Source organism: Sinohyriopsis cumingii, chromosome 7, assembly GCF_028554795.1.
Source record: "Sinohyriopsis cumingii isolate HCF-2022 chromosome 7, ASM2855479v2, whole genome shotgun sequence".
Lineage (NCBI taxonomy): Eukaryota > Metazoa > Mollusca > Bivalvia > Unionida > Unionidae > Sinohyriopsis > Sinohyriopsis cumingii.
The window spans coordinates 24,335,441-24,363,437 of record NC_142967.1 but is presented as its reverse complement, the minus strand read 5'-3'; the positions used below and the strand labels follow the sequence as shown (position 1 = coordinate 24,363,437).

General features: G+C 36.0%; 2 protein-coding genes across 4 annotated transcripts in view; one reads left to right on the top strand and one right to left on the bottom strand.

The window, feature by feature from the left end:
• LOC149794901 (uncharacterized) overlaps positions 1 to 14,498 on the bottom strand; it is a 261,813-nt gene extending 247,315 nt beyond the window's left edge. For 2 of the 3 annotated variants that reach the window (XM_089964538.1, XM_089964540.1), the window contains exon 1: positions 242 to 391. In XM_089964538.1, coding sequence (XP_089820664.1) covers positions 242 to 249 — 8 coding nt within the window. In that variant the 5' untranslated portion in view covers positions 250 to 391. Of the gene's footprint in view, positions 1 to 241; positions 392 to 14,360 lie in introns of those variants that run through there. The other variant, XM_089964539.1, reaches the window with a different exon arrangement.
• Positions 14,499 to 14,530: 32 nt separating this feature from the next.
• The window catches only part of LOC149794900 (spermine oxidase-like), a 58,939-nt gene continuing 45,472 nt past the window's right edge, over positions 14,531 to 27,997 (top strand). Inside the window, exons 1-2 of the mRNA XM_089964537.1 lie at positions 14,531 to 14,900; positions 25,109 to 26,014. Coding sequence (XP_089820663.1) covers positions 14,723 to 14,900; positions 25,109 to 26,014 — 1,084 coding nt within the window. The 5' untranslated portion in view covers positions 14,531 to 14,722. The remainder of the gene's footprint in view (positions 14,901 to 25,108; positions 26,015 to 27,997) is intronic.

The window sequence follows — 27,997 nt, the reverse complement described above, 5'->3', positions numbered from 1 at the left end:
TCACACCCGACTTGCTCCATTAACACGTATATGCTCATGTTAGTACCCTGTCCACGAGGAACGAGTAAGGGTACTAATATTAGTACTAATTTTGGCCAGGCAGGCAGCATCTCAAACCAACTCGGACAGAAGTCAGTGATTTGTAATGGCGAACGCCTAAGGCCATTCGGTCACCTGGGCCCTTATTTGGATACTACACTGTAATTATCCAACTTACACGAGAGCACAAAAAAAAAACAACCTCGTCATCCCGAATATTCTTGCTCAACGATGTCTCTCGCGTGGCTTCGAGAGGGCAGAGATCTCCTGCAGTCACACGAGAATCTGGTTAAACGAGATTCATTTTTTGCTCTCATTTACGTCACGTTCGGTGCTTGTGAGAACAAAAATATCAATTATCCTCCATCTATAATGAAAGTAAGAAGTCTTCGCCCCCACCACTACTTCTCGTGGGTCGGTGGTTCTTTCCGGGGTTTTCCCGGGTTCTTCCTCCACCATCAATACTGTATGCTGAAAATGGCGTTAAACTGTACAGCAACAACAAAATCCACCACTATCACCACCATGCATTGCACCGATGTGTAGCTACTAAACTAATCACTGCATTTCAAGAGAATTTTCCAATATAGCTGAGACTTGGAATATCGTCACTGTTGCACGTTATTTTTTGCAACAAACTGGAGAGCACAGATTTACTAGATGCTGACATCATAATTGCTTTCCAATTTAGGCAGGGTACCAGTAAGCGAATTTAGTTCAAACTCGAGGTAAATGCAACGTGCATACTATTGTAAACCTAACCAGCACAGTAATAGCTTTCATCGTTGACCTAGAGATCCAGATGATAACAAGCTACTACAGTGTATGGCAAAATATGTGGGAATTGTACAAGATAGCGATGAAGCACTGTAATAATAATAATAGTAATAAAGAAATAAAAATAACAAAGTTTTACATAATATTATCAGGTTGTCAAATAACATGATTTAGCATTGTTTCAATCCACGAGCGAGTCGAAACATCCACTGTTTTTTTATATATAAATATTGAGCTAAGTATGTATCGTAGCCCCTGAGCTTTATTCATGGGCGCCCGCAGTATTCATTTCTAAGGCGGGGTGGGATCGGGTGGGGTCAAACATGTAGTGGTCAGCTATTAAGTTGTACGGATGTAGACCAAAATATATTTATAGGAGAAATCGGAGCAGGAGTTGGGAGCTGGCGCTCATGGTCTTATTGTAAACATGTCTCACAGTCAAAACTGCCTGACAGTCACGTGACCGTTGAATGTTCCATGCTTTTAATAAGAATGAAAACATTCGTAATTGTACAGGGAAATCACAAACATTTGATTTTTATGATTATTACTCGCAGTATTTTATAATTAGTCATTATAAATTATTTTAGCTTAGTCGAGTACATTTTCTTTAGAAGAGATACTTTCATGTGTTAAGCGCTAGCACAGAGAGAACTTTCTTAGTCTAGCAATGTCACGCAATTCTGACCTCTTCGTTTATATTTGCGAATGGTCTTCGACCACCCGAGCAACTCTACCTGAATACTAATAATAGCTGCAAAAATTTCTTAATCACATTATACAGCATTTCACTCTTATAGCATAATTTGACCATGTTTTATCTTCTTGATATGTTAGTTAGTATTTTCCTGTGACCTCCATGGATTTATATACCAATCACAATCTATTCAATAGAATGTGAGGATATATCCAAATTCATTCTGAACAGCTATGAGTCTTTGTAAAATCTAACTGGAAGAGTAGACAAGATGAAAAATCTATTCATATAAATATGAACGTTAAAAGTGCATATATGTATATATGTTGGAAACAATTATAAAATGCTTACAGTGATGCATAACCCTAATAAAGTGAGACAAAGTTTCATATGACCTATAAACCAGACTTGAAATTCAAGCTATTAAGACCACAGTTATGGCATCCATTAACCTAGTAAAAGTACAAGTACCTTTGTTTCTTTATATTGTGTATCTTCAATGAGTTCTGATGACCTGTTGAATATACTTCAGACCTTTAGACCTTTTGAATATAATTCAGACCTGACAACCCGTTAAATAATATCCAGAGTGATAATAGGTTTTGAATGGTTTATTATATATATATCGAGGTAGTCATCGGCGGCCAGAGCGTAATTTTGTAGAGTTCTACCAGAAAGATCAGGTTCATCGTTGCTGTGGGAACTGGGCAACTGCTAAATTTCTCCCCCAGCTTTTGTAAATTTTCTGCTGCTCTTTTTGCGTCATCTCTAATGTTTCGGGAAATTTGTCCATCGCACTGTAACCTCTTTTTTGATGTTGCTACCTTCCGTAGATCCTCTATATGCTGAGCAACTGAGCAACCTCCTCTTGGTCCTCCACTATTTTCTTTATTCTCAGGTGGTGTGCCTGTTCAAAAAGATAGCCTTCTGCTTCTTTTTATAACTTTTGTTGCGGCCATGGTAATTGTTCTGCTGCACTGTTATCTCCGTGCGTCGGTTCGGTGCTAAAAGAAGTATGAGGATTTTGCAATTTTATTTTTTTGTTTGTTGTAGGGGTGGGGTTGCCACAGAACTTAGTGGGTGTCGGGTCTTTTACGCTTCTTTAGTTCGAGGTCCTTCTGGGCATATTTTTTTTTATTTTACCCTCTTTCCTCTTATCTCCGTCCCTTCCCTGCCTTGGCATTTGAGAATTTAAAGGAACTAACTGGGTAGCGGATCAGGACACCCTTTTCACCCTGTATTGAACATTAGTTCGATCAAAGATTGAATATGCGTGTCAGATATTTGGATGTGTAGTTGCAAGAGAATATCTGTTGAACGGAGTGAATGAACGCCCGAGACTGAATCGTAGCAGTACCTGTAAATGATCCATCAGTTCTAAGCTGTGCCCTAATTTGAGTTTCTTTCGACGGTCGTTAAATCCAGCATTATTAGGATCATCAGGTTATGACAAGTCTGTGTTGTTGAACACATCAAATCTGTTATGTTTCCATACCACGGAATAATCCAAATATGCATTATTGGCTTCTTTTCCGTACGTCGGGTGTTTTCCAGGTCCGCTAAGTAAGACTAAGTATCCCTGCTGCTGGTTCCTTGTTCGTTTTTTAAGTACAAATCCACTTCGCTGAACAAAGAATGCGTGGAATTCCGCTGAACAACGAATGCATGAAACTGTGGACTGGAGCTACTTTAGAATCCTCCATTGGATTGGTTATGTCCATTTTGAGAACTCTAAATTTCAGGTATAAGTGACTGTTATTCAGATCGATGTAATATTCGGTTTGTCCTTTGATTTCAAATTCGATAGGGTCTGAGGTAGTCAAAAACATACAGGAATAAATTGCACTCATTGTGATTATTGCATCGTCATCATCGTGGGTGACGTGGCAAACATATCGATTTTTGACTTATTACATTCGTAAGAATCTCGGTTGATCAACCTACAGTCTTTGGCAGCGCGTTTTCTGTTTTTCTTTTCATTAACGGAATGTGTTTATGAAGTCTAAAGTGGTTGCGACGTCTCGGTCTCCATCGTCCTTTCTGTGGCTTAGACGATGAAGCAATGCCTTAGACAGAAATATAAAGCGAATTTATAAGGGCATCTCGGCAATACAAAATATCTTTTCCAGTTTAAATCAATACGTAAGCTCTCATAAAGGCTTCTTTGAGACTTTTTTTTCGAATAGGACATTTTGAAGAAAAAAAATATTTTCCTTGCGTCCAGTCGGAAACATTTAAATCATCCAATTCTCTAGTCACCATGCTACCATACGAAAAGCTGATTTTAGCATATCTCCTAAACCATGTCCTCGTCGTCTAGCGACTCAGTGGTACATGGGATACATTGGTTAAAACTGACTGGATCATCGTTCCCGAAAATCTAGTTTAACCATGAATTAAAAAGTGTGGCAATACTTGCGAACAGATGTTGAACATTATAATAATATTCAACATGACTTGTCATGTATAAGTTCTCAATTGATGATTAGTGGGTTAATTTTCTTTAATTATTCATAAATGTGGGACCATTATTATCAAACTTTTCTTTAATTGTTCATTCAGAATATGGACGTAGAAAATGATTTTACATTCGTTGATATTTAGGGCTTGCGTAGGCTGAATGATTTATACCAAAGCAACTTTCCTATGAACTTCGTGATCCAATTGTATGGCACCAGGTAATTTGGCCCTGAAACAACATGAGGTATTTTTTTGAGAACATCTACTGAACTGTCACTCGGTAAAGTTAAATAAAAACTGGTTATTCATATTCTGATGGTTCTGTTTACCGAGATTACACTCGATGTAAAAGGAGAATGGTTTTCCAATGTTCCAAAATAGGGTTGATGATTATGTGACTGGAATATTAGTACCAGGGATTGTCCGCAAGCTACCGTTCTTGTTGTTATTCCCTGTTCCAAAAGAGGGTTGGTGTTGGTGTGACTGGAAGAATGGTAACAGGTGTTGTCCGCAAGGCTACCGTTGTTGTTCTTACTACCTGCATTTTCGGCACAAGCTCTACACACCACGTCCACATATGTTGCTTCTGTAAATCTTGAAGAGAGGAACACTGATAAGGAAAGGAGGGTCAGCTGCTGTGTTTAACGACATGATGGTTTATTCGAGGACTTGTGAAGTGACCAAGAATCAAAGACAGGTGGATATCCTGTCCAACGTACTTTTACTTCTTCCAGTCCGCGTTTATCTACTTTACGTGTTCTTCGATCGAGAATGCTTTCAATATCTTACAAGTCGTCTTCTTTTTTCGGTTCATCTTTGTAACTTAGGCAAATAAAAGGTTCCTTTTAACATTTTCTCAGTTCATTTGCCAATGTATACATGGGCAGGGCCGGCGCCAGACCCGGACAGACTATCTGGCACCCTAGGCAAGGTTAGATTCTGGCGCCCCCCCCCCCCACAGGAAAATATCAATTTCAAAATTTATAAACAATAAACAAAAATTAAAAAATGCGCCCCATGAAATCAGCGCCCTAAGCGGCTGCCTAGTTTGCCTATATGGTAGCGCCGGCCCTGTATATGGGAGGATCATGTCACGAAATATTCCCGTTGTCGACTTAAGTAAAAAAAAAAAAAAAAAAATTTAATGTGTGTTGTTTTTTTCTATGCGAACCCAATCTACTGTCTTTAACAGTCCTTGTTTCTTTGTGGTGGTAGATGAGATTCCAAACATTCGGTCAAATATCGTCATTTCATTTTTAGGGCCACTTCTTCGAGTTAAACATAAAATTATAAGATGGTACGGTTGATTTTAAGATTTGACGAGACGCGGTGCTGATGAGTACAATATTTCCATATACACGCTTTCGAAATTCTTTGAATACGTTCCGCGACACTGTCTTTAGTTTCAGAATTTTCGGCGGTGAATTTTTTTTTTTTTTCAATTCATTTTGAAAAGCTTTGTTTAGATACTAGTATTCAGTGCATTTGTCTGTTTGTCATCGTAAAATGTGTTACGACTCTGTGGTCTTAAACTAAGGAACAGAAGGAAGCCAAGCCAACAACTTTCGTAACATCAACAAATAATTTATTTCACTAGAATACAAAAGTGAAAATTTCAAGAGGAACTTACAGTATTGTGAACTAAATCCCGAATAATCCTAAATGTTCTATCACAAGCCCAAAATTATAGAATACACCGAATGAATAACAAGTCTTAAATGTGCTGTTATGCCAGTGGTCTTGAGTAGCTTGATCTACCAATAGTCTTGATGTATCTCAATTTTATAATCCATAATGCATTTGAATGAATTCACAATAATCCCAAAGTAGTGTTATAGTCTAAGCAATCAATGAGCAATTCGTAATTCCAATGAATAATTTAAACAAAGTATTCTTCTCAAATTATATCCACGTAAGAAATATTAAAGTGATTCCACCAGATTGATATCAAAATAGGAAGTAATAATTTTGTTTATCAGAACCTTATGTAAGAACCTAAGACACAATAAGATGACCACAATGTAAGTCATGAACTTTCTTCTAGAACATTCTACAGTCAAAAAGCCATGTCAACATGTTTACAAACATTATCGTAAAATACAATCCACAACCACGGACAAACATTTGTTTATAAATGACCATTAGCTCAAAGTGTAACCTACAGTTATGGATGAAAGTTAAGCACACATTACAGATATACATAACAAAGGTGACGGCCACTTCGTTTCAAACCCGGTTTTAAAACTCGTACAAACTAGGAACGTGTTTTAGAAGTCAATGGAACAGCCCAGGGGACATCGATAACACAAAACAAATATTTATAACCATGATTGTACGCTGCCAAATGAGAAACAATAACTTAATATTCTTGCCACTGATGATCGATGCCAATCACCTTGGTTTTACTTCTGGAAATGCCTTGTTGGAAGGACGTATAAGTCTATTGTTCTTGTCGTTCGTACCAATTACTGAGTTCCATCTCTCGTTTGTATGGAACTAAACTGAGTTTTTATCCTTCTCTAATATTCAAAGGTACCAATGGGATGTCTTTATATAAAAGAGTGTCCTTTTTATCGTACTCCATCGCAACTTGTGACTCTTCCTAAACGTGGTCCAGCAATCGATCTTAACAAAGAGGGGCCATTTTTAACAAGGGTCTTATCAGCATAAATATATAACCTCCTCGTTTAACCAGATATTATTTGAATGAAAAGAAGTGCAGGATGTTTGGTAGTTTTGTTATTTTTTTCAGATAGAGGACAAATGGGTGCGTGTGTAAATGGCAGGACCTCCTTCTTTGCACTAATGGTGAAACAAACTGGTACAAAATCTCAGATAATCGGATGTGATAGATATTAATTTGATAAATAAATACGCATGAGTATTTGAGTGACATCGTCGTACGGATAATGTAGCCAATGTGTTCCTAACTATTTCGCTAACACTTGCACTTGAGGTTTTTCTCTTGTACTTCCTCAATCATTTCTATTTCTACGATGATACTTTCGTGGACTTTTAAAATTTATATCTATGGTTTGGTTTTCTACCACTGTTTGTGACATTGTCTTTAACATGATGTTCACTTCTTGCACGTGTTCTAAGTGAACTTATTTCTTGGATTATTGATATGCAATATCTGTGTCATAGTGAGCCACTTCTTGTATCCAAGCATCGAAACATTTGCACTCACGACATCTTTCCAGTTGTAAATTTAATGGCGTAAACAAACTAGTGATACACACTTCTTGGTAAGTATCAAGAGTGGATAATGTTCGAGGAATGTATTCTTCATAAGGAGATATTCAACTTGTTTTTATCACTAGTCTCATCGCTATTCTCAACACTTTTAATGCATGTTGTCTTTCGTGCACAGATAAAGTTTGAGTGGCTCTGATGTGGTCATCATGTCTTTGTTATATGTAATGCTCACCAATAATCTAAATCGTTCTAAGGTATTTTCCATTTTTCAACGAGTATCGGCTGTCTAATAAGCTAATTCATCAGGATTCAATTTTCATTGACGATTCCCACGACCTTCATGAATTTTCCTTTCTTGTCCACAAGTTGAAAGTAAAGCCTTGGATGTGTCAAATATTCCATCCTGGGTAATATCGGACGTTGCGCCAATTTTCCCCCACAAACAATTTAACAAGTCTTTGGCAAGCGATCGTATTCCTTTCCTTTCTTCTATGTGTTCCAAAGTGATACATTAGAAGGACCGGTATAGTTCTTTGAATGTCTCTTTGTCTTCTGAAGTCTGACACAAAGATGGATATACACTAACTTCTTGTTTCAGCTTAAGAAAAAACGTAAACGTAGCCTGAGAAAATAGCTTTATTTGAGTCGTCGTCTTTTTTGCATCGTTTTGTGGTTGAAAGTGCCAAATTTGGTATGTTCTTAAGAGCACAAAACAATTCGACACTCATCCATGTTCCTGTCAATACGCGTTCTTCATCTTTGTGGCAATAAGGTTGGTCATGATTTCATGTTTTAGCACACATACGGCATAAAGCAAACGTAAGTTTTCCTTGGCAATGATACGGTAAGACAGGATGGCACAAGAGAGTTTTTTTCACTTATAAAAAATCATTTTTAAGTCTCGAAAAGTTTCGATATTTAACACACGGGGTGTTACAATACTAAGAATAAATATCACCAAGAACATGAGACTGTTTTTGACTAGGGTACATGTATTATCATTGTACCCAGACTGGTGTACCTAATGTTTATTATTACAAGTAGGGACATCACGTCTGTCAGTTATGTACTGTTGTTTTATCGACGTGTCCATTTGCCAGCGCTTATGCTGAGATTGAGCCTTCATCGATAACCTTGCACGTCTGTGGCTTTTCTCTTGCCTACGTTGGTTTTGCATAGTTGGTAGATTTTGATTTTAATACAAGAGTCTCATTGTGCATGAATGTGTTTGTATGCATGACCCCATAAACACTATGTACACTTTTAACCTCAAGTACCATCTCCATGTTAAATATATGGCGCCTATATAATTATGATACGACATCCAAAAAACATTTCTATGTAACCTATAGACACTCTAGAATTATGATACGACTCCGATCTCCCCCACTTAACTGCTACTGGTCCTATCAGACCTGCGTGGCAGCAAGTAAAAATGCAGATACAATGTGAGTGACCGGGCAATCTCGTGAACTACCAATATAATATTTCTGTTGAAAATATCCAGCCCGACAGAAAAGAAATAATAATTACTTAACCCAAAGGTACTTGATCCTTTGCAAGTGTAATAAAGTAGACATCAATAACTGTTTTAACTATACTAGTGCTGTAATAATATATTAAGTTTATGAAATCCTTTAAAAACTGACTGACGTACATTAATTCTTCATTACTTAATCATCATGTAAATATATGGAAATCTTAACGCTGGGTGGGTGGGTGGGTGTTGGCAACATCATCTTTACGTCACAAGGATGATAAGCTAACACTTTTAATGGTGGATAATATCCATATCCCTAACAGTTTTTAACCTGGAAAAAATAAAGACAGGCATCTGTTGAAAAATGTAACTGAACCGTAACCACTGAATTGCAGTCAATTAAATCACAACTTATTAATATATCACAATTTATTAATATATAATTAGCCGCCGTTTTGGAGAACACATGACATTGTATCATTTGAGGGGCATTCAGGTTGGCATTTAGAGAAATGAACGTCATTTAAAGCACCTTTTCTCTGTAGACTGATACTACCACCATTCATAGCCACTATATCTTGTTGTTGTTGTTAGAGGGTTTAACACCATTTTTCGGCACACGATATATACATGAATGGTGGAGGAAGAACCCAGGAAAACCCCAGAAAGAACCACCGACCCACGAGAACCTACTGGCAAGCTTTCTCACATACCCACACTGGCTGAATCTGAGACTGGAACCCACGCAGACAGAGGTGAGATGGCAGTGATCCGTAACAGAGTGCGCTTTAGACCACTCGGCCACTCGGGGCCTCCGCCACTATATCTTGCAAGTTAACGATAGTTCATTTTAAAATTACGAAATATTTGTTCTTACTTCAGAAATAGCATGTTATTGACCTTAGAATAACAATGCTACCGTTAACACTCAAATCCAAGTATGATAACGTAACACTTTTCTCTTTAAACAGTCTTTATTAATTTTGTACATGGAAGTGATTTTCTATGATAGGTTTTTCATATTTTTCTTAGCCTATTCACTTCAGAAATGTCGATGAGAGAGAGAGAGAGAGAGAGAGAGGGAGGGGGGCAGTAAAGTACATGAGCTAGTGTTGTTGACATTTTTGCAAAAAGGGCCATGTATATTGCTGAGTTTTACTTGACATGGAATACTTTCAAACGTAACAGATAGGCAAATTGGTGTGGATTTTTATGGCACGTCAACACGTAGAGTTTATCGTGCTAAAGTTACTCTACTGCTAAAGATATTATACAAAAAATGCGGATTTCTTGATATTGAAACCAGAACATAACGCCGCAAGAATGAATATCACCGGAAAAATTGTTTATGAGCGAATATACAGAAAATGTTGCATAGCAAAACGAAGTGTTTAATTCCATATGCATTTGAATCTTTGCCAAAGAAATGTAGTAAATCAGAATTTCTGTTATTCTATTAAATAGCCTGTTTTGTGTCTACGGAAATATTGCTATAAGGATAAACGTATCTATAAAACAGTATGTATCTACATGATAGACTGGATTCACTCCACCATTTGATTTTCTTTCAGTAATGGATACGTGACTACAAGTTTTATGGAAAGTTGTTCCATAATCAAAGTTTGCGTAATTAGCGTGAATTGAGACATAAATGTTCCGCTCTTCAGTTATTAAGAACTTCTGAGAACGGAACATTTGTCAGGTGAATTTATGTGCATTTGCAACAAGCCCAACAGGAAGATGCTGACTGTGCGATGTAAAAGTCATACAAGTATATGTATGCAAAAAGGATAAACACGAATGCGATTAAATTTATTCCACCCCACCCCGCTTTTTATAAAGAGATTGTTTCTTTGTTCTGTCAATGCTAATGTTATAGCTTTTGAAATGGCAACATGCATATTCCTGATACTGCACATTTGATAGTGCCAACAAAAGAAAGTTCACTTTTGAAATGTCAAATATTTTCTCCGTCGTTTTCCTCGCGTCGCTGCACCTAAAATATAAAGAAAACACACACACTGCATCGTCGCAAGCCAATGGAGATTATCCGCTACGCTCCATCCTCACCATTGGCAGCCTCATTTCACATGAACATGCATAAAGCGGCTTGACCAGTCATACTTAATTGATAATTAGTAGATTGATATATTGTGTTGTTAATGGCGTATTCTTGCTTATGCGTACCCATGGAAAAAGAAAAAGAACAACGAGGAAATTTCAGTATGGGTAGACACTGGCGAGTGTAGCGGATTTTCTCTCTTGGCTTGAAACGATGCACACTTTGCAATCATGCAGTTTCTCCTAACCATGCTTAGCCAAACGACAGAGGTAGATTGTATTGCTACAAAAGGCTTGTCCATATTAGACATATTAATAAACCTCTCATTTTGATGTCTCAGGCGCTGCATGCTTTAATTGGGACACAACTTTGCATAAAGCCTCTTGTATTAGTTACTGATAGAAAGATAAGTAATGGAGCGAATACGAACTATGATGCAGATAAATGAAGACTGCAGCAGAAGAAATATTTGCCGTATAAAAAAACGGAGTGTGTCATAGTAAAATAAAAAATACATCTTACTACATTTGATCAGAAAAAATAAACTGCCTATTCAATCGAACAATCGCTGTTTTGCTGTTCAACATTTTTCATAACCATGCTGCCGTTATCATTATATGTTTAATTTGTGCATATGTTCTTGTATTTTTATTCCCCGACACCCTGCTGAGATTGTGGCGATATAAAACATAAAAAAATTGAAGAAAGTTTACCGGACTGTAACCCAGGCTATTTGTTTCTCCATTAACAAATAAACAATATTCTCGTGATATATACACGACATTTTAGATTTCAATATCGTTAAATAAAATCCGCATTTGTTTTAGATATCTTCTAGATATCAAACCATTTACTGGATAAGAAAATCTAAAGTTTTCAATTAACTCGCCAGTCCATCATCTCTTTGTATGTCTATTATTCGTTCGTAAACAAGACATTTTACGTTTTCACTACGATCAAACTTTTAAGTGTTGATGTGCTGTAAAACACCACATCATGGTAACTTCCCTCAGTCACATTGGAAAATTATTCCCTGGCGCAGAACAACTCCAGCAGTATAAAATGGTCATATATTCAATACCACGTACCCTCTCTCTCTCTATTTCTCTCTCTCTCTCTCTCTCTCTCTGTACGTTTACATATTTCTGCTTGAAATAACCTCGCGCAACATATTTACATGCGACTAGTCTATTATTTTGAACTGTTTGATGCTACAGGAGCCAAAGTTACAACGCGACTTCAGAAATTCTCTCTCTCTCTCTCTCTCATACACATCATTAAAGTGGATAGGCTAAACATGTACAACTCTATCATATATTTTACTTACAATGCAACAAATTATCACAATTGGAGAAAGAACATCCAGATATAAAAAGTATTAGCTTATAATCCTTGGATATGTGTGTGTGTGTGTGTGTGTGTGTTAGAGTGATTTTGACTTTTAACGTAGCTTTAACAACTTTTCAGTCATATCGCTACGATGTATGCAGTGTGGCATTTGAAGTCATGTATAGCACTGGGGCATTATGCCGTAGACATTTAGCATGATGTCCCACCCAGTCACATTATCCTGACAACAGACCGACCAGTCATAATACTAACCTCCTAATGCCGAGCGCCAAGCGAGACAGCTGTTAGCAACATTTTCATGTCTTGCTTGGATTTGAGAGATAGCGGTATCATTTCTATTATAATGCAAAATAAACCTTTTGATTTCTGTGGTTAAAAAGGACACTTTTCAAGAATTTTAAAACGAACCATCGTTTATTTTAAACAGATAAACCGTACTGAACGATAGCATGACCAGACCACGGAGAAAATTAGATTTAAGCGGCGTTCAGTGTATTAAGTGTTAACGAACGTTAACTGCAAATGAAACACTAAGTGTTCTCCAATACGTCTGCAAATTATATATTACAAATTTGTTGAATAGCTTTAAATTTTGTGGGTACGGCGTACTTACCTTATCCCACGGAAGCCTTCTCTTTCTGTTACCTCGGGCATTTTTCGCCATTAAAACATTAAAAGTGTTTATTTATCGTCTTTGTGTTTAAAAAAAAATATTTATAGATATATACGATTATATGACACACTTTGCTTTACATCCAAAATTTGTAATACAGTTCTAGCAAAATATCTACCTTGTTCATTTCAATTACGCCGCTTATCCTCCCCGCTAAATATTTACCACTTATTTATTATTTATAAAACAAAGCTGGGCAATAGAAGTCATTTGGTTCTGCTTAAATGATAAATGTATGCAGTATATGACGGAATGCTATACCCTCGCGGCTTTTCTTCTCACAAAACCTCAGGACTGTCCCCAAAAAATCAGTCGTGAAAACAATAATAGATGAAGAGCAACATAAGGAAATAAATACATTTAACATAAGTAAAAACTATTCTGTCCTCGACGATGTTGTTTTCATAAAATAACCATCAAGTGCCGTGCTAAATGCTGATATATATATATATATATATATATATATATATATATATATATATATATATATATATATATATATATATATATATAAAGAAAACAAATCATATGGCGAATAACAATCCTTTCAAGTGCACTGGATCCATCAAGGGATCACATGTGTCAGGGATTGATTAAGATTAGTGTAATAAACTGACAACGAACACACACACACACACACACACACACAGACACACATATTTCCAACAAAAGAAACCGAGCTGATAATGATGAATACAATTTTATAACTTGAAACCTGCTTATAATATTATATATTAATTATAGAAATCCATGATTTCCTTTAATACAAATTTCTTTTCATAGAAAGAAAATAAATATTTCCGCTATATAATAATAATAAAAGTCAAGCATGAAAACACAAACAACCTGTCAAAATGAAAACTGCTTATTTCGGTAGTGACGATTGCTTTCTGTTGATCCCCCCACCCCGTTTGTATTATACTGTATGGGTTCTTTTCTGTAAGTCCATGGTAATCTTACAATATTATTTTTCTTTATTTACAGAAAAAATAGTACTCGTTCTAAAATGTTCATATTACAACGAATCAAAGAATTATTTTATAATATTATTATTATTATTATTATTATGTAGTCTATTGCATTAAGGCAAGTCTTTATAGCATGAACAAAATGTGGTTTCTCATTCAAATCCTGAAAAAGCGTCACAAACAACGTATGTATATGCTGGTCGACTATGACTTATAGGGGGCATTACACAAAACTAAACACAAATCAAATAAATGATGCTTAAACAACGTTTCTTATTCTTCTCCTTAATATTATTATTATTATTATTATTATTATTATTATTATTATTATTATTAACTTGGCAATATGATAATGTGTAGCTGATAAGCACATGAGGACTTTTATTGACTTCTCATTTTGGATTATTATTAGTGTTCCGCCTTAGTAAAGCTACGACATATGTTTACTATGAATCAGTTTGTTATAAACTAGTTTCAGTTGCACTGAGTGATCAGCAAATGAGTATCGCTCAGGAGCAGACGATACTGATGACGTAAATGTACCCACTCAAACTTTATTTTCTTCCTAGTGGCAATACAAATGGTTTTATTATGTCCAAAAGAAAATGCATCGGAATAATATCAATTATAAAATTTAGGTTGTGTAATTTACTTACCAAAAATCAAGTTTGTTACGCTGCTAAACCGTGGAGACGTGATAGCGGAAGAAGCAATGACGACGATGACTTAATGAACTTTTGCCTTCGACCCCCTCTATAGGCCCGCCTTCTGCTGACGTCACATGGCTAAGCTATATTTGTTAGGCAACCGTGCTGCGACATTCATTCAAAGTGCTACGCATGTCATGAAAGGAAGGAGTAAGAGGAAAGTTTGTGGTCTTTATAACTCCAGTATTTGTGTTTTGAGCTGCATAAGAACAACCATTTTTTAACAGTTCCTTTAAATAGACATTTTCAATTTGTAGTTTCCAGTTAACTTTGATTTTGTAGAGTCATTTTAAGGTCATCTGGAGATTAACATGGAGAAAAAAATGGCTTCAGACGATTCACCATCTCATCGAACGAACGTTTTGATTATAGGAGCCGGGATAGCTGGTATAGCTGCTGGTGAATATATGACCAGGAAAGGGTTCACTGATTTTAAGATTCTCGAGGCTTCAGACAGAGTCGGCGGAAGAATTTGGACAATAGAGTTTGGTATGTTCTTTCACGTTTCGATATTTTGAGTCATGCTTATCACGCATGACCGTATGCTTTGTTATATCCCCCATCATGTTTGTATTGAGAAAGTGAGTAAATAAAACAGGCTTCTTGTCGATTGTAGGCCTAATGGGCTGCTAGTATCTTTTATATCCCGTGCTTAAACAAAGGAATCATTCTTTAATAATGAGTTTTAATTTTTGTATGTACCCATTTTAAAAACGGCAAAGGTCAGACAAGGGCGGAAGTTATACAACTTTATTATAAGAGTCGCACATTTTGTGAAATGTATTAACTTTTGTATTTTTTAAAAGTCGGTTTCGAAGAACAGGTACATAGTGCCACAGATGCTCGTACCATTGCTTACAATTTACCTGTCATGTACTATATATTATAAATACAAAGGACGACACTTCTCTTTCTCGCGCGATCAAGTTAAGAATAAACGCTGATATTTCAAGCCAAGATTTTCCGAGTTTAATAAATTTGGTACCCATATTTAGCATAGGCATTCGACTGTTTATCCCTATCCAAAGTTTGACTTAATATCATACCTTTAATGAATCCATGCTACCGAGCCACATGGCCCTGAAAGCGTCCGCTTAATAATATGCAAGTAAAAAACACGGGCTCGTATCGTTGCTTGGCCATGTCGAGCAGTATCGTGAGAAAATGGTCTGGCATTCCTGAAAGGTATGATATTAAGCCAAACTTTGGATATGCATACAAAGTCATATGTCTGAGCTAAACAGATGCACCAGATTTATTACGCTATGCAAAATGTAGCTTGAAATATCAGCATTTATTCTTAAAAAGGTCGCGCAAGAAAGGAGAGAAATGTCCTTCCTTGTAGTTATTGTATAGTATATGTATGACAGGTAAAACATAAGCAACTGTGAGCCCCTGTGCACCGTGCTGGGACAATTAAATTGTGATAAGGACAGTTAAAAACCATATGCACTGATCACATTTCTGTAAACATTGGATCACTAGTTTTTGGTTGAGAATCCAGTTTGTATTAAGAACGATTGTCCTTTAATTTATGCACACGAGTTCGACATTTTATCAATAAAGTACAACAAAATCTCTGACAACATGAATTCCCCATGTCAGTTCTATAAGTTAACACAAGGAGTGCAAGCATGATCCCAACCCTCCGCTTGATTAGACTTATCCTGCATCTTGCGTCTTTTATCGCTTCTGAATGGGCTACTTGTGTCTGATGGAGTCTGCTAGAAAGGCTTTGTGACTGTTGTTGTTGTTCTAGGGTTTAACGCCATTTTTCAGCACAAGATAGGCTATACATGGCAGCCAGTATAAGTGGTGGAGGAAGAACCCTGGAAAACCCAGGGAAGAACCACCGACCCACGAGAAGCTACTGGCAGGCTTTCCCACTTACGCACGCTAGCCGAGGCTTTGTGACTGTAATGGTGAAAATAAAGGTGCATTTGTCAGATTGGATTTGTGCAGTAGTCATCAGTATTATGCGTTGGTACATTACGAAATGGACATGTGTAGCTTTTTAGTCTTCTGAAGTGAGAAAAGTCAAATTGAGTGGAGGGTTTGGGGTCACGCTTGCACTCTTTGTGTTAATTTATAATAATGATAAGTTGATTTTATGTTAGAGATTACTGATAAAACGCCATACTCCTGTGATTTAGGTAAGTAATATTCATAGGCTCTTCAAAATATATCCCTTATTTCTAGACTGTTTATGTATATTTGAGTTCTCACTGTCAGCATGAAGACCCAGCCCACGACCTTCTTGAACTTGTAACCCAGACAAATCCATTTAATAGTAGTGTTTATCTGAGAACAATACTTGATCTTAATCCAGATTTCTAATTTTACAAGTAGTTGCCCTACACCAACTTTATCAGTCTGCTATTGAACTTTTCAACGTCTTCTGAGTGAGATTGTCAAGAAATTCCAGGTTGTTCATTCTGTTTAAATAAAATGTTGAACTTTTCCTATTTTTTTCAAAATCACCTATTATTTAGTATCTCTTGACATTTAGTAGTATTGTTACGTTGATTTTCTAAAAAAAATACTATAAACCTGAACTACTTCTTTGTTTATAATGCTGATGGAAGCCTGGTACATAAACATCTTTTCAAAGACATAAGCAAAATAGACCAACATATCATGAGTCGTAAAAATAATACACAGCATCAACAGCCTCAGACTGCAATTCTGGATGCCAGGTAGTAATGGTACAACATATTACAGGCCTAAATAAATACTTGCTATAGCAAAAATGGTAGGAGTATATTCAGCTTTAACTATGATCTCAATTGGATAATATAACAATTCAAGAGGCGATATGATAAAACTTACCACCATGGGGAAACATCCAGATTAGTATGTCATCTTCAGGGCAACTTCTCCAGAAACATTGGGGCAACTTCTGCAACCACCATTTGGGCAATTTCTGCTGACACATAAGATGAGTTCTCTAATAGGCGACCTCCGCTGTTTGGTTTTGTCAAGATATTTGACTATAATGCACATACCAGCATCTCTTATTGAGTTAAAAGAAAGGTGTTATTTGGATTCTGTTACAAATAAGTTTCCTTTTTCGTAAATGTTAAAACCCCAATAACTCATCATCAGTTTTCAGCACTTGCATACACACTGGTAGTTTCCTCTGACAGTTGTCACCGCAGTTTTGATATTTAGATATCTATGTTGGAGGATAGGGACAGAGTCCATTCCCTATTGAAAAATAGAGATATACCTGCATGAAATAGACAGGAATGTTTTATTTAATAAAAAATCGTGTACATTGCATTCGTCGTATCTTTAATTCGCTCACAGACAAGACGAAAGTACATCGTTGCTGGAATTTGACCGTGATCTAGCCATTTGCATTTGGAGTCACATGACTATACAAATCTAACAACCAACATTTCAGTGACATCAGAGATCATATAGTCACAGGATATCGACAAACAAGTTTCCAAAGTTGTTTTACATAGAATTTGGTCATATATAGAAGTCACTGAATGTTTGTAAATAAATGTAATGCACACTTAATTCTCAACATATTTATTCTGCAACCTGTTGGTATCGCAGCAGGGTGGAGAAAAACATTTTCAATAAGTACAGGGCTCGAATTTAACACAAATTTCTTTGTAGCCAGGAAGACTACTATATTGAGAAATTTACTAGTCCTGCCAAATCTTTACTAGTTCTGTTCACAAAACAATGTCACACAGCTTTCATGTACGTTTACCGATTCAAAAAGTTCGAACAACCTGCAACAAAACTGGATGTTTTCTGTGTGATTGTTTTTGCGAATTGCGTACACCAGTTACACCACATAACGTTCCTCTCCTCGTCATAATTCAGCCATTCCCTGTCTTTTGTTCATTTATTCTGAAATTTTCCATTACGCATTTCCCTATCATAAGAATTATTCCTCATCATTCTTGTTCAACTTTTGCATTTTTTCCGGTGGCTGAACACCTTCTAACAAATGCCACATTTTGGATGTCGTGTAAGGAGGGAATTGTGCCTTGTTTTGAAGTATGAGATGTTATAGTATAGCTGACTCAAATTATTTAAAGCAAGAAAAGGAATGGTACAGTGTCCTATATATATGATCAAGTCAGAGCAAGAAACACTTCAAAACACGTGTTTTTGCCCCCTGCCACAATTAAATGGCCTCTCCCTAACAAAGACTTACTTCAGCGGATGTTCTGCATGATCAAAGCAGTGGCTATTGTATACACTGTTATAAAATATTGGCATCAGAACATAGTGTTAGTTTCAGCTTGGAAAAGGTGTGTTCCCATCAAACGAAGCCATCTGACACTCGGCGCGTTGTATTTAACAGCTCCAATTAATGGTATCATAAGTCGTAAGTTTGGTAATTGTTCCTAATTAATCAAACCTCAATATTGGTCTTGATGAAATTATTAATAAGGCAGAAAATTTTCAAATCTTAGATGCCCATGCTCAGAGATTTTAATTCCCAACAAATGTACGACATTCTGCTTGGATATATCCATGTGTATTCAATTATTTGTTCATTCTTGTAAGGGAAATATATAAAAACTATTCTTATCATCATAGAAAAAGTAGTTGAATGGAAAGGATGTGTAAATAACGTAATCACAATAAATTGATCTAATTCTTATAATTATTTCTATGGAAATTTAAAATATGTAGTTTCCTGTTTGACTGTTGGAGCGTTTGGGTAGCGAGCAACACAAAAAAATGCGAACTAATTTCTTTGAATAGTTTTTGCCATGTTCTTTTGTGTGGTATACTGTTTTGTAGTTTGTTACTCTGGTCCATGGCATAAAGTGTGAAATCACGTCATTTTTTCATTTAATTCGTTATCAGATTAATTAGGATCAATTACCAAACTTCTGTTCCTTATGGGACCATAATTTGCACTGTTAAGTGAAATGCACAAAATCGGATGGATTCTTGTTATAGAAACGCACCTTTTTGAGGCAGAAATTGACTACATCTTCTCATGCTAATATTTTACAATGACCACTGCTTTGATTCTACAGAACATCTGCTAAGTCAAGTCTTTATTAGGGAATGGCATAAACAAACGCTGACTATTGATAAACAAAACTTACTAGCCCATCGGACTATTAACATTATGAAAGTTACTAGTCCAACAGGAAATCTGCTAGCCTCGGGCTAGCGGACTACAGCTAATTTGGAGCCCTGAAGTATCGAGCACATGTCAGCGATGTTTTTGTTGGTGTCACGTGACTTCCACATTAACATGTGCTCTCTGCGTATTAAATCTGGTTTTCTTCAAATTGCTGCACCATTTACAGAATTTTGTCATTTTTACAATAAATATTTTGAGAAGTTTGTTTTTTCATTTTTCTGTAAAAATTGTGTGACTTAGAAATTGTTTATGGTTGATATCACATGACTGTACGACCTGATGTCATTGTCATGTAGGTTGCAAGAGTTGTTTACTTACGTGACTAGTAATGCAAATGGCTAGATCCAGGTTAAATTTCAGTAACGATATGCTTTCGTCTCGTCTATAAGCAGATTAAAGACGGAATGAATGCTATGATTGCAATTTCTGAGAAAATTAATCATGTTGCCATTGATTTCATGTAGGTATGTCCAAATATTAAAAATGGGGTGGCAATGGTCAGAGGAAACTCAACACGCAGGCTACCAGTCCTACAGCACAAGGGATGTACCCTCCTATTATTGTATCTCTATCTGTATGTAGCAAAAAATCAATACTGGTATTTAACTAGAAGAGGGGGGGGTCACATTTTAATAGCTCTTTAACAGTGCATATTTATGTTTCGGTCAGGAAATAAAGAAATAAAAAGCATTGTGTAGCATCTGTCCTCAAACATAAGATGCCTCACTTGATATTTATGTTGTTAGTGCAGCATTTTACTGCCTAAATGATGGCATCAATTAGTATGTTCCTGAATCAATTGATAATAAAACGAGAGGTCAAAGTTTTCAGCAACTGAGCATTTTGCAGCCCATATCGACACTTTTACCCTTAATTGATATACTTGCTGGCTTGATCCTGACGTAATCAAAATTTGACACTAGCAAATGGATGCATTTTCATTTTCTATTGACCTACATTTTAGTTGGCTGGAAAGCGATGGAAGCTACTCACTTATGCTGAAATTGGATTGTTATATTTCTGTAATGAAATCAATAAAAAAATATGCTAATATCAAAGATAGTGTTTATGACTTCATTTTGCTGAATATATTTTGATCCTTTTAAGCAATTTCAGCCATTCTGGACTCCATTGCATACCTTCCCATTGAAATGCATAAATTTTAGCAGTAACTGTTAATACAGAATGTAATATGTACAACGGTTGTGGATATTTTTCCTTAAATTGTTCTGAAACAACTTGAAAACGGGTCTATTTGCAGAAACCTGTTATGAGAGACCACATATTTTGAGAGACCGTTTTTGTTGTTGTTGGCAGAAGGGGCGATCTCTCATAACATATTTATCTGTACTGTTTAATAGCTTATTAGTGTTACCCACTATCCAGTAAATTTTGTGTTGGGCTAGTAGTTGTCATAATTTCGGTAGTATAATTGCAATTAAGATTGCAGCTGTCGCCAGCTATTGATAGAGGATTGTGCAAGATTAATAAATTGTTGTATCTGCTAGTCCTTTGGCTGCAATGAGTTTTGTTAAATGTTAGGCCTGATGAGTACTGGTTTAAAGTAGGACATGGAAAAGTTTGCAGATATTGCTTATTACTTTTCCTCAAAAACTTCTTGGTGGATTCAGACATGATTTTTCTCCATTTTAACCCTTTCATCACTAAGTAACTTTGGGGGCATAGAGTCCTCAACACTAAGTAACTTTGGAGTTGTAAAGCAAAATGACTTGTGGATTTTGAAATAACTTAACTTTGCCAATTTTAAAGATATCTGGCTGGATTAGGTGTCAAATTCAAGGTTAAAAATCAAATTTTATGACTAATTGACTAAAATGTGCATATCTATTACAACTGTTAATACAGGTGCAAACAGGTAACACAACAGGTAAAATACAAGTAATTATCTATTTACTTCTTAGAAAACTTTGAAAGTTCCCAAAACGTGTTCAATTGACCCTAGATGTACTCATGAATAATTCCAGTAGCAACACAAGTCTTTCTTTCGGGTATATATTATAATTCCATAAAATGCCTTGATTTCATCCAAGGTGAGATCGGTCCATACAAATGTATCGCCTCTGGCACGTTTGATCGTCACATTCAGATTCGTTAGACAATGTTTCCAAAAACTTCATTTGAATAGAATATATGAAAATATTCCAAAGCTGTCCTGGAGCCATCTAACACTCGGGTGGGTCCAACTCTCTCAGAAAACTGAAACAAATCTATTTGGTTTTCCAACTTTGTCCAAACAAAATTACGTGGAGCGTACACTTCCTCTTGTTCAAAACCTTCAAAGTCCTCTTCATCGTCATCATTCACCCACAAGCGCACTCCATTGCCTCTCCAGACACCTTCTCTCATTTTCATCCAACTTTACTAGGTTGAAATTGGTAAAATCCTCTGATAATTCAAAATCTAACACTTCACTCACTTTCTTCGAACTCCACCATTTTGTATACAAATTTCATTCTGAAAACCCGTTAAAAGTGCCTACATTGTTCGATATTTCTAGTTGTATACAAGCTAAACTCGCAAGATAATCCAAATATAATGTTAAAGCAAAATTCTGCTTTTTTGCTGACTTTTTATATAGTCTGTTTTTTATATCATCTCCAGTGTTTTTTATATATAAAATCTGTATGTCTGGTCCCACTCCGCAATGACCCTTGTCCTTGTAAAGTATTCGTTCCATATATTAGTTAGGACACAACTCTCGTAAAGTTTTCTGATTGGTCAAAAATATAAATTCATCCACTGAATCTTCATGTAATGGAAACAGATGGCAATGGAAAAAAAAGAAGCATTCTTGAAAAACATGTTGTCCCAAGTTGCTGAGAGAGACTGATATTTTCAGATCTTGTTGCTCCTGAATGGACGGTCTGTTTAACATGGGGGTTTTCACTGAAAGACAACTTTCAGTTCCATTGATCCTAAATGAAAAATGTTGACAATAGGAGGTACAGGATGTCTGCCCTTGCATCAGTTTTGAAAATCTTGTCTCTGCTCTTTTCATAATGGATGGCTGTATCAGCATGTTTTCATTGAAAGACTTTTTATGATGTCGGGTTTGTCCAAAATACAAATAGCCATGATCTGTGTGCAAAATGGCCACCATCTTATAAATATGTTATCTCTAATTGACACCTAGTTGGGTACTTAGTCAAAATGGTACCAGATGTACATCCAATGGGGCTGATACAATGTCTTTTTAAAAACTTGTTGTCACTACTCCAGAAAGATTTGTTATGACCTGGGGTTTTCACCATGAAAGGCAGCAATTTTGAGCATCCATTATGGCTACCTCAATGGCTATCTTTAAAATCTATTCGTGATAACACAAAACGAAAATACCCTCACCCAGAATGGATGATCATAATGACATGGGATTTGACCAAGAGATTTTTAATGATATCTGCTTTGTGCTAAATGAAAATGCTGCTGATATCCATTATGTGCAACACAGCAGCTAATTTGAAAATCTTATCATTGAAGAATATCCAAGACAGTTTTGACACGTGACACTTGAAAGGAAGAAATTGTCTTGATCTTGAATTGCTGTAAATTCTTTTCTCCCATTAGAACATCAGTCCATTTCTGTCTTAGTATATTTTGTTATTTGGAGTATAGAGCATTAACTGAGACTAATGAGTTGTGATACCTCTCTTCCTTACTTATGGATAACCTTTGTCTCTGATGGAGATCTAGACTTGAACAGAAAACAAGTGTGAAATCATAAACAAAATTTAATGCTAAGGATTTATCTAGGTAAACTGAATGCGAGGATGCACACAGATTATTGCTAAGTTCCCATGTGTAATCATCCCACTGGTCCTAGATTACTGGGTGATCTAAATTGTTCTACAGTACAGCCATTACAACCTGTGGACTACTTCTTAGAAAGCACCATGTTTGAAACCATAGCCAATGAAACTAATTTATATGCGGGGGGGGGGGGGGGCCCTGTTTATCTCACCTATTCATAAAACATTGCAGTTATTGCAGACAGATTTGTCCACAAAACATTGTACAACATATAAATTTGTTTAGACAACAGATGTTCAAGGGGCAGTTTGTTGATATGTACAGCATATTTCAGCCCATTTCTTCATCTACACTGAACTTTGACATCTCTTATATCTATTAATATGAATAACATAATTATGCTGTTTCTAGCCCTTCAAATTACCATGTTACATTTGGCAGTTAACTGGCTGTTCCATTAATTTAATGTTGGGTCAATTAAGACTTCTGGTTGGGTTGCTTACATGCATAATAATATTCAGGACTGAAAGCACCACATGATGTAAACAAATCGAGGATTTTGTGCTGCCTGGACCATTAAAGTCAATAAACTGCTGGTCAAGAGCTTTGCTGTGAGAAGCATATTTTCAAACATGTATCACCATAAGAACTTTCCGCACCATACAAGAGTTAAGTGGTAAAGAAATATGTTTTAGTGTTTGTCAGAGGCCTTTGGTTGAGAGGTAGCTGCATTGGTCTTGCGTTAAACTGCTGGTAGGAACATTACTATCAACTTGCGTACAGATCATGGTAATTAAGTCTCAAAATGTGCTGTTTCTGGCCTTGTTGCACATAAAAAGGAAAATGCATATGACCTTGGTTCAGAAGTTCACACCATAATTAGTAGCAAAAACTTGTAAAGCCAGGTAACCTTAGATCAGTGGTTTGTCAATTTCTTTTAGTCCTGTGGCAAACTTTAAAACCATTTAGAAATAAAGAAATCCTTGCAAGATTTAAATTTTGAGATGTGAAAATGTGGGTGGGAAAAGTGGATGTTCTGAAAGCACTTGTCCTGTAACTAGTGGGTTTTTTTTAATTAAAAATTTGATCGGCCTTGGATCATCATGCTTTATACATTTATGCAAAGTTAATTATTGTGCTTCAAAATTACACTTTAGAATTTAATAATAATAATAATGACTTTATTTAAAGAGGGTTACACAATTATCTGAAGTATCTACATTGAGCCACTAGATATATTGGAATTGGAAGAAGGAAATAGAGGGGGCATTTCTTATCTCAACTGGAATACTATTCCAGAACAAAGTTCCAGAGTATTGAAAGCTTTTTCTTGGAATAATTCCTTATTGGGTTTGGGAATTTTAAACTTTTTGGTAGACGTGGATCACAGATGCGGGAGTATTACCAGGTAGCCTATACTGGAATAGTGATTGTAAATATTCAGGAGCACTATTATTATTTGAAATGTGCTGCGGTTTCTCCATCTTTATTCCAGTGCCTTGTCTTATCCTTTTCTGAATGTGGATATGCTAACTTCCCTTATTCATTGTATTAACTTGAAGTTTAAACATAGAAGAGTTTTAAACAAACTTGCACACAATTGTGATCATGATTATATAGCCATTCTTTCTATAAAGAAAACAATTGTTATAAAAATATTTTCAATTACATGTAAATATCATTGTTTGTTATAGGGTTCTTGTGAATTGAAACTGAGAGTTGTATTTGTAGCATAAATTTCTCTCCAGCATAGTGCATGTAAATTTGTTTATTCATTAACTTTTGTTATTTCTTTTAGATGATGAAGGTCATAAGGTAGAGATGGGAGCCAATTGGATTCATGGAATTGAAAGAAACCCCATTTTTCAGATTGCAGATGAAAATGGTTTGCTACAGCTTCGCTACAAAGACAAGGGTCTTCGTCATCGAAATGTTTTTGTAACTGAAGATGGGGAGGAGGTGAGCTCCAAGTTAGTAAAGGATGTAGATTTTATGTATGGATTACTGATCCAGCAGTGTGAGGAGTTTTTCCAGATGGGAATGCCAACTCCGGAAGAAAATGACAGTGTTGGTGCCTATCTAGAACGAGAAATCTCTGAGAAATTGGACCCATACTCCGAGGAAGACCGGAGAATGCGAGAATTAGTATTCAGCCAACATCTACGTCAGGAATGTTGTATATCAGGATGTGATACTCTAAGCGATGTGTCTCTAAGTGAATTTGGTGGATACGAAGAACTACCAGGAATTCACTATACTATACCTCCAGGATTTCAGAGTGTCCTTAATATTTTAAAGAGCAAAATCCCTGAAGAAAATATCCTCCTTAACTCACCAGTTCGTTGCATCCACTGGGACACACCAAATTCTGAAGTGTGTGTGGAGTGTGAGAATGGGGAGAAGTTCTATGCAAATTATGTGATAGTCACCGTATCCCTTGGAGTGCTTAAGGCAGCATGTGATCGCATGTTTGATCCTCAACTTCCTGATGGCAAAATTGTAGCCATAGACAGAATGGGGTTTGGAATAGTTGACAAAGTAATGCTTTATTTTGGTGAACCCATTGTAGAATCAGATGTGTTCCGTATTGAACTACTCTGGGATGATGAGCAGTATGGTGATAAGTCAGAAGCCCCCAACCTCAGAAGCTCCTGGTTCCGCAAGATATACTCCTTTGAAGTTTTACATGAAAATCTGCTTATTGGTAGGTTTTCGATATTATGGTTTGTATTTATATTCACATTGTTGGAGATGTATTGTAATTCTTGATGATCTACCTGTCCATGCATGTTTACAGAGGGATTCAAAAATATCTTCTTTATCAGCCTGTGACAAGTTTAAGTTTATGTTGGGAAGGTAAAATTTAACAAAATTAATACACTGTATATTACTCTTGAATTAATTACCTTAATCCATAAAAGAAAGTCCAGCCTCCCATTACATGGAAAGTGCTCAAATGTCCAGAAATTGAAAGAACACTTAACTAGTCTGTTCCATATGTCATAGGTCCATTTGCAGTAGTCATGCTGTTTCTTCCCTTTAACCTCAGTTGAATTTGTCAGTATGGGTATTTACACACTCAGTCCTGTGTATAATGTATAGGTAAAATGATACAACTGTGCCGCATATACGGTACACAGCCTACGATGCATTACTGATACACATACGAATGTTATGGTTTTTAATCTTTAGAAGGTCTGTCAGTTAGGATGAGTTTTTTTTGTAGTGTTGCCCTTTTCATCATGACAAGATAACAGAAATATTTTGAAACAGACTTGTCAGTGATTTCTATGCTCCATTTGATGCATGCCTTACTTTGTACCGCATTGCATTGATCTTAATACCAAATTCATGCCTTGCTTAAACTTGGAAGACGTTGTGATATTATTTTCAAATCTGGGTGTTCGAGTGGGGATGAGTACCAACAAAGACAATCACATTGTACTTCCTGCAGATGAAAAATAAATAAAAATGCCACATTTTTGTTAGTGAAAAAGGAAAACTTGATGACACCCACAACTGTTTTATAAAGATTTCCCCACCACCTCAGTTTTATTTATCCTTCAAAACATTGTCGCTGATTAAATATCTCTGCATGATTTACAGATCAGTTAATGACCACTTTAGCACAACATGCTACATTAGATTATGATTGATGCTTATTGTTTACCTAGGACCCAAGCAAACAGTAACCACCAGTGAGAATTCAGTGTAATATATTTTCATGAAAGACACATCATTAGTGTAGCTTTTAAATTCTATTAAGTCAACAAAGAAAGTGGTGTTAAATGATAAGTACTTTATTATACATATGGCACAGTTGGAATGTCTCTTTTATGCTGTACATGCTGTTGGGAAAAGATAATTAGCGTGGAATTGTTGAGTTGGAGCAGATTATAAACTACATCACTTTTTGTTGATTTGTAAAAGTTAATTGTTGGTTGTCAGTAATTTCATTTTTACTAACAAATAAGAATGCCTTTGCCAGCAATTTAAAGAATAATAAGGTAAATGACTAATAATTATCCATGACTGCTGAAGATTAAAGCTACTTGCTTCCAGCTTGCAGTATCATTTTGTGTTGATTCTCCATCTCTTGTATTGATATGTGTATCAGTGGTGTATAAATGCACAAAAGCTATCCTATTCATATACCAACTTGCCTGGCTTGGAATCCACAGTGGTCTAAAATCCTCACCTTTACCAAGTCACAGCCATCTCACCTCTGTGTTCAAGTCTTGGGCTCGGACATTGTGGGTATGTGAAAAAGGTTGGCAGTAGCTTCCCATGGGTCAGTAGTTTTTACCAGAGTTTTTATGGGATTCTCTACCAGTTGTACTGGCTGCCATGTACAGCCTGTCTTGTGCAGAGAAATGGTTTTAAACCCCAAAACAACAAAGTAACAACAACCAACTTGTTCTAGTGGATATTCCTACCATAGGGGGCAAGTATATATATATGATTATATATATATATATATATATATATATATATATATATATATATATATATATATATATATATATATATATATATATATATATATATATACACATGTATTAATACCAGTTTTGAGTCATAAGTCTCTGATCTTACTGGCAAATTCAGTGACATGGTAGCTGCAGTTAATGTATTACAGATATTTAAATTTAGTTTTGGGATGGTAAAAAAACTAATTTTAATGATG